This window comes from Lipotes vexillifer, unplaced genomic scaffold (assembly GCF_000442215.2).
Source record: "Lipotes vexillifer unplaced genomic scaffold, Lipotes_vexillifer_v1.1 scaffold342, whole genome shotgun sequence".
Taxonomy (NCBI): Eukaryota; Metazoa; Chordata; class Mammalia; order Artiodactyla; family Lipotidae; genus Lipotes; species Lipotes vexillifer.
In genome coordinates this window covers 5489956-5497315 of record NW_006786802.1, presented here as the reverse complement: position 1 = coordinate 5497315, position 7360 = coordinate 5489956, and the positions used below count along the sequence as shown (strand labels likewise).

Sequence of the window (7360 nt, the reverse complement as noted above, 5' to 3'; positions counted from 1 at the left end):
TCCTGCTGTTGGGTTCTGTTACTTTTCACTGGTCCCGTCATGATTCTAGGTGATTTCAGAATCCACGTGGATGCTCTTCCCAGGAACCTGCTTCACAGTTCTTGGGCCTCCTTTCCTCTGGTGGCCTGTCTTCCTTCTGTCCTTAGTCATTGCATGGCCTCACCTCTAGAGGAGTGCTAACCCAGACTTGGCCCTGTTCCAGAGTTTAATGGGAAGTGTTTTACTGTTAAATATAGCACATGATGTTGGCCTCGAATATATACTCTTTAAATTTTTTCTCTTTGTATATTTGAGACTTTTTTTCAAGAACATAACTTCTAAAAAAAAAAACAGAAAGAACATAACTTCTGACCCTCAGTTTCTATGAAAGGGAAAGTGACATTCGCACTCTCTTGTGATACCTGTGTCCACCTGTGTGTTCAAATCAGCTTAAAATGAAAATTATCACTACTTGGTGGAAGCACTATATAATTTAATGGGTTTTACAGTCTTTAATAATTTACCATAACACACAAATCTCAGAGTCATTTCTTACCTTGTATAGATTTCAGCCCATTTTTATTAAAGCTGCATGATCCTATTTACATTTTTTATGATCAACGTTGAAAAGAAATGAGAATCTCTTTGGTCTGTGTACCTCTGAATGAAAGTCTTCAAATGAGACAAATAGAATCTGAAGGTCCTTTTATAGGCTTACAGCCGTGGGATAGAGTAAGTGGTGACAGTGACATGAGCAGGCCTCGTCCTAGTTCAGAGTTACCAACGTTATTAATGAGTGATTAGAATATGTAATAACTTCTCCACCAAGAGTTTGTGTCTCTTGTAGCATCGTGCCTCTTGTAGAAGAGACTCCTGCCAATCCCGTTTGCACATGCTGTTGGAATTGGCTGAGTTTAACATGCTAAATGCTCTCTCCTTCTCTTTCAACAGTGCATGACTCCCGACCAGCTGTTGACACTATGCAGAGCAGGCATCCATAGTAGTAATGTTGGGGTGAGGGTAAATATGGTTAGTATTTTAGGAATCACTGGCAGCGTCCTAGCCAAAGAAGATGGCACACTTGACACTCTTAAGGTAAAAACAATATGCTTCCAACCTAAATCATTAGAAATGGGAGAAGCGTGACTGTTGGTGTGGGATTTTAAAAACTTCTGTGGACTTCATGAGAAGAACTCATATCAAGAAGTTGCTTGCTGGGGACTTCTCTGGCGGTCCAGTGGTTAAGACTCCAAGCTTCCAATGCAGGGGGTATGGGTTTGCTCCCTGGTCAGGGAACTAAAATCCCGCCTACCGTGTGGCACAGCCAAAAACTAAAACTAAAAAAAAAAAAAAAATATTGCAAGAAAAAGAAAAGTTGCTTACTAAGGTATATTATTAAAACATACCCTTTGGCTTAATCTAACTCCATGAATCAGATAGGTACTTGAAGAGTTGTCGCATTTTGCCATTTAACTTTACTCCGGAGATGCTTTATCAAAAATAAGTTTGTCTTCAGTGGAAGGCCAGGGTTCAAAGTTGTTCAAGATGCCTCTGCCTTTGCTGTTGCGTTAAATGTGCACATGTTGTATTCTCCTACTGACGAAGGAACAGTCCAGACAGTTTCCTCAGCACACCAGGCTGTAGTGCATTCTGCACAAAGCCACCCAGTTCATCCTAAGACCTCTCATAAATTTTAAGCAGCAACTCTGGTAGTGCCAGCACACTAGGAACTCACTCAGCATGTTTGCTTCCAGCACTTTATCTCAACAAGTTGCTTAGGAACTGCACTGCCAGAGATACAGCCTAGTAACTAAAAGAACAGTAATAGTAAAATTACCCTTTGTTGTGCTAATCATAATTGCTGAAGTGTTGATTGCTGATAATGGATTATAAACTGATTATTATAAAGTATTTCTTAACTTGCTAAGAGCTAAACAATGTGACTGGTATTTTTTAGAAGCTTATTTTGAAATGGTGATGCATGCATATAGCAAAACATTTAGGAAAGTAGAAAAGAATCTGTAGTGCAAAGACACATCTCCACTCCTAAACATCCGGTCCCCCAGTTCCACTCTAGAGAGGCAGCCACTGTTACCCATCTCTTCTGTGTCATTCCAGGGATTTTGATTATATATAGACACCAAGTGAGAGAGCATGGCTGTGTGGCTCTGTACGTGTACACATATACTGATGAGCATGTGTAGGTATAATCACTTCCCACCCCTTTAGACTGTAAGGTCCAAGGTCCACTTTAGGGGAACAGCGAGTTTTTCTCAGGCATAACATAAGATTTCTAAAATATTTTTATTTAGTCACATTTTCAAGCATGAAGAAAAGTAGAAAGTACAGTAAATTTTTGTATAGCCATCAAGCGTATTTAAGAATTACTAGTTTTCTATCATATATACTTCAAGTAGTTGCTCTGCTGAGTGTGTTAAAGACATCCTGGTATTTTGCCCCTATGGGTTCAGTACGCATATCTTAAAAAGAGGGACACTCTCTTATATAACCACCATTATGCTGTACACAATTAACAGTTATTTCTTAATATGTCTAATACCTGGTCCATATTCAGAACTTTCCAGTTGTTCCAAAAATATCTATTTGTGGATGGTTTGTTTACACCAGGATCTAAGTAAAGTCTACATGTTGTGCTTGTTTTGGGGTCTTCTAAGCCTCTCTTCATCTAGAGCTGTGCTCCTTCTAGCACCACCTCCCAACACCTGTTTTTTCCTCAGCTCCTGGGTTGGTTGTGGCTCATAATGTTCGGCCTTCTGGATTTGTCTGATTGCTTCCTTGTGGTGTTACGTTTGTTCCTTTATCCTCTGAATCTCCGCAAGATGGAAGTTAGATCTAAAAGCTAGGTTAGGTTCAGATTAATCTTGTCAGTATAACTGCTTCATAGGTGATGCTGTATCTTTCATGTTTTATGATAAGATACTAAATTTAAATACTATCCTAGAGGTTATCTAGACCACTTACATTCAGATGAGAAGATTGAGGCCCAGCGTGGGTAACGGGACTGTGCCAGAGTCACCCCGTTATTTATGGTAGAGCTGGAGTTTGGACTCAGCATTTCTTAAATTTATTTTATTTTATTTTATTTTTGGCTGCGTTGGGGCTTCGTTGCTGTGCGCGGGCTTTTCTCTGGTTGCGGTGAGCGGGGACTACTCTTTGTTGCGGTGTGCAGGCTTCTCATTGCGGTGGCTTCTCTTGTTGCGGAGCACGGGGCTCTAGGTGCGTGGGCTTCAGTAGTTGTGGCTTGTGGGCTCTAGAGCACAGGCTCAGTAGCTCAGTAGCTGTGGCGCACGGGCTTAGTTGCTCCGCGGCATGTGGGATCTTCCCAGACCAGGGCTCGAACGTGTGTCCTCTGCATTGGCAGATGGACTCCCAACCACTGTGCCACCAGGGAAGCCCTGGACTCAGCATTTCCACTCTCCCACCCCTAATACCAGATGTGCACATCGCCCTTAAGACATAAAGTGTGAAGCAGAACAGCCAAAATAAAATAACTTTACTCTTAAACAATTCTTTGCAGGTTGGGAATGGTCTGTTCATTAGCTAGCTAATTGTGAAAAAAATGGGTAGATGTTAAAAATCATCACAGTGATGCAAAATGAGATTATGTGCTCTTTAATTTTTAAATTGTCTTAGAGTGTTTTTCATGTAATTTAAGAAGCAGGGGGCTTCCCTGGTGGCGCAGTGGTTAAGAATCCGCCTGCCAATGCAGGGGACATGGATTCAAGCCCTGGGCCGGGAAGATCCCACGTGCTGTGGAGCAACTAGGCCTGTGTGCCACAACTGCTGAGCCTGCGCTCTAGAGCCCGTGAGCTGCAACTACTGAGCCCGTGTGCCACAACTACTGAAGCTCACGCACCCAGACCCCGTGCTCTGCAACAACGAGAAGCCACTGCAATGAGAAGCCCGCGTACTGCAACGAAGAGTAGCCCCCGCTTGCCACAACTAGAGAAAGTCCTCGTGCAGCAACGAAGACCCAATGCAGCCAAAAATAAATAAATAAAAATAAAAATTTTTTTTTTAAATTAAAAAAAAAGCAGGGTTTTTTGTTACAGATAATATTTATATGCATTTTGACACCATGGGAAAAGCCTTTTTGATGGAGATAGAAGGGAAATTTTAATAACTTCCAATATCTGTCTTTCATATATCATTTATGGATCTTAATTCATTTTATTTAGGAATATAAACTCTAAGATTTTTAATTTATCTTGCTTATGTTATACTGGGTATTTTTATAAATATGTGTTGCCTTTGATCTTTTTAAAGTTTTAATTTTTCCCTAGCATTTATTTATTTATTTATTTACTTATGGGCCACACCGCATGGCTTGTGGGATCTTAGTTCCTCAACCAGGGATCAAACCCACGCCCCCTGCAGTGGAAGTACAGAGTCTTAACCACTGGACTGCCAGGAAAGTCCCTCCCTAGCATTTTTATGTAAAATTTTATGCGTGAATTGTTGTCACCTTTAGAGTTAGTACTTATTTCGAAAGCTGACTTAGGATGTTGGGTGATAACTGTGTTTTGTTGTCTCCAGACCATCGGGTGCTTTCTGCTTGAGGTTGCCACCAAAGATCCCTCCCTTGTAGTAGCAGGAGAGGCTTTGGATGCCCTCTTTGATGTTTTTGCAGATGGTAAAGAAGCTGAAAGGGCCTCAGTTCAAATTAAATTGTTATCTGCTCTGAAAGAATTCCAGCCAGTCTTCAAAATGAAGGTATGTAGCATTTTATTTAGAAATGCTGAAGTCTCAGCATTCTATGGGAGGAGGGTGTGTGTGGTTCCCTCCGTGCAATCTCAGTGATTCATATAGCACTTCATCCCCAGTTCTGTGTAAACGCTTGTTGGCTGAGTCAGGGCTCAGTCTCCCTTTCTGTTGAATCCCTGTGACGTGAGCCAAAATGGTGTCGACACGTTCCTCTTTCTGCAGCGGTTTAGAAATGTTAACAATGCTTATGTGTAAGCACTACAGTCTGGCCTGCAAAGCACTTTCATAGACACGTTAAATTTATTTTATATCATGTAATGCATTATAGGCTGATTTCATTGTTACGAATATCTCCCTTTGGTGCTCTGAAAAAAAGGCAAACAGACTCCAAGCTGGCCTGTAATGGAGAATGTAGCTACCTTCATTTGCCCTTTGATTGACTGATTGATTGATTGATTGATTCATCAGAAGCACCAAAGCTAACTTTGAGTCAAAAAAATAATGTTCAATAACTGTTTTAGTGGTTGGGGGAAGGCAACCAGAAATTTTAAAAACAGCGTTTGATCACATGTCCACGAATGTAAGTTTATCAGTTCTCCTCTTATCTAAATCTCTGTTTCATTTTGAGAAATAAAAATATTTGTATTTTTTGCTTTTACATTTTAAATTAAGCTTTTGCTTTTAAAGCTTTGTCAAGAGAATAGAGGCTTTAATGGAAAAGTAGCTTACTTTTGTTGCTTTCCAATACATGTTTCTTTTCTCTAACAAGCTTCTAAGGCAGAATTCAGTTCCTGTGGCCAGAACTCTGATAAGTTTTTAGGTGAATGTGATTGTATGTTTAGAAATTTAAACTTTTTGAATTTTTTTTTTAAGGCATAAAAAATAGTTTTCTTTTGCAGAAGAAAAAAATAGCAGCACATGCCATGCACATTCTGTGTCATAGTTACATCAGTATTAGTTTAGGAACATTAATAATTAGTTTGTTTTTAACATTTTCATGTTTTGGCATCCCACATTTAAAAATGTAGTGATAGTGGCTGACACTTATTGAGTTAAGCTTCACCAGTAGGTGACTTTAGTCTTGAGGGGGGAAAATTGATCAGTTTACTCTTAATTATGCTTTGTTTAAGCCTGTAGTTTTGTTCGTTTCTTTGTCTGGGTTTTGTTTTGTTTTGAGATGTAATTGACATACAGTGTCAGTTTTAGGTATACAACATAATGATTTGATTTATGTATCTATTGCAAAATGATTACCGCAATAAGTTTAGTTAACATTCATCACCACACATAGTTACACATTTTTTTCTTGTAATGAAAACTTATAAGACCTACTCTCTTAGTCACTTTCAGATATATAGTACAGTGTTGTTAACTGTCATCACCTTGCTATACATTACATCCCCAGGACTTATTTCTCTTATACAGTTGATCCTTGAATAACACGGGGCAGGTCCACTTAAATACACAGATTTTCTTCAGTGGTAAATACTACACTACTACATGATCCGCAGTTGGTTGAATCCGTGGCCAACAGTAAACTTATGCCCAGGTTTTTGACTGAGGGGTGGGGAGTTGACGCCCTAACCACTGCATTGTTCAGGGGTCAGCTGGAACTGAAGTGTGTACCTTTTGACCACCTTCACCCATTTTACCCACCCCGATCCCCACGGCCTAGTGTTTATTTTTTAAGCAGTGAGAAGTTTTATTCCCACCTGTTCCCTGTCTCATGGGTAACCAAATTGAATGGTATTTCTCTAAGCAAAGACAAATGCACCTTGGTATTTCCCCCTTTATTATCCAAAAGGTAGTATAATATATTCACATTCCTGCACTTTATGTGCTTTTACCTAACACTGTCTCCTAGAGACATTTCCATACCAGTACATGGAGGGTGTCCACATTGTTCTTAAAGATCACAGGCCCTTTAAACTTCTGAAAAAGCAGTTTGTATGGTAAGGAGAAAATATCCCCTTTCCCTGCAGCTGCAAGGAAAGCAGATGCAGTTGAGTCATCAGACTCTGTAGAAGCGAATGCCTAGAGAGCAGTGATGGAAACTGTGAACTAGGAAAGTAACCCCTAACCTCTGGAATGTCCATTGTTCTGATTGATTTTCCTACTTAATATGCATTGCAGTGATGGTGATATTTCATTGTTTTTCTTTTCTCAAAGCTATAAAGCCCTGATGAAATTTCTCTGTTAGCCAGAATGGCAGCATGTAGTTTTTTATATGAAGCTCCTTTGTGAATGAAGCCACAGTTGCATTAAAGGCTGTTTGGTATATATTTAGCCCCAAATTGCATCTAAGCACAATACAATGCATTTTACCAAAAAACTTCTTTAGAGCAGCTGTCCTCAAAAGTGTCCTGTATCCGCAGCGCCAGCATCACCTGGTAACTTGTTACAAATGCAAATTCTCAGGCCCAGCTCCAGACCTACTGAAAATCAGAAACTGTGTGGATAGGCCCACCAGTCTGTTTTTTAACAAGCCTTGCAGATGCTAAAATTTGAGAACCATGGCTCTGGATTAGAGGTGAGGTATAGTTCACATACCATACAACTCATTCTTTTAAAGTCTACAATTCAGTTGTTCTTGTAACTATCATTTAAAAGGTGCACAATCTTAATTTATCTTTTTTTTTTTTTTTTTTTTTTTTTT

General features: G+C 39.7%; 1 protein-coding gene across 1 annotated transcript in view; it reads left to right on the top strand.

Annotated features, from left to right (window-relative positions):
- HEATR3 (HEAT repeat containing 3) overlaps positions 1 to 7360 on the top strand; it is a 36775-nt gene that overhangs the window by 28201 nt on the left and 1214 nt on the right. The window contains exons 13-14 of the mRNA XM_007459480.1: positions 931 to 1074; positions 4537 to 4713. Coding sequence (XP_007459542.1) covers positions 931 to 1074; positions 4537 to 4713 — 321 coding nt within the window. The remainder of the gene's footprint in view (positions 1 to 930; positions 1075 to 4536; positions 4714 to 7360) is intronic.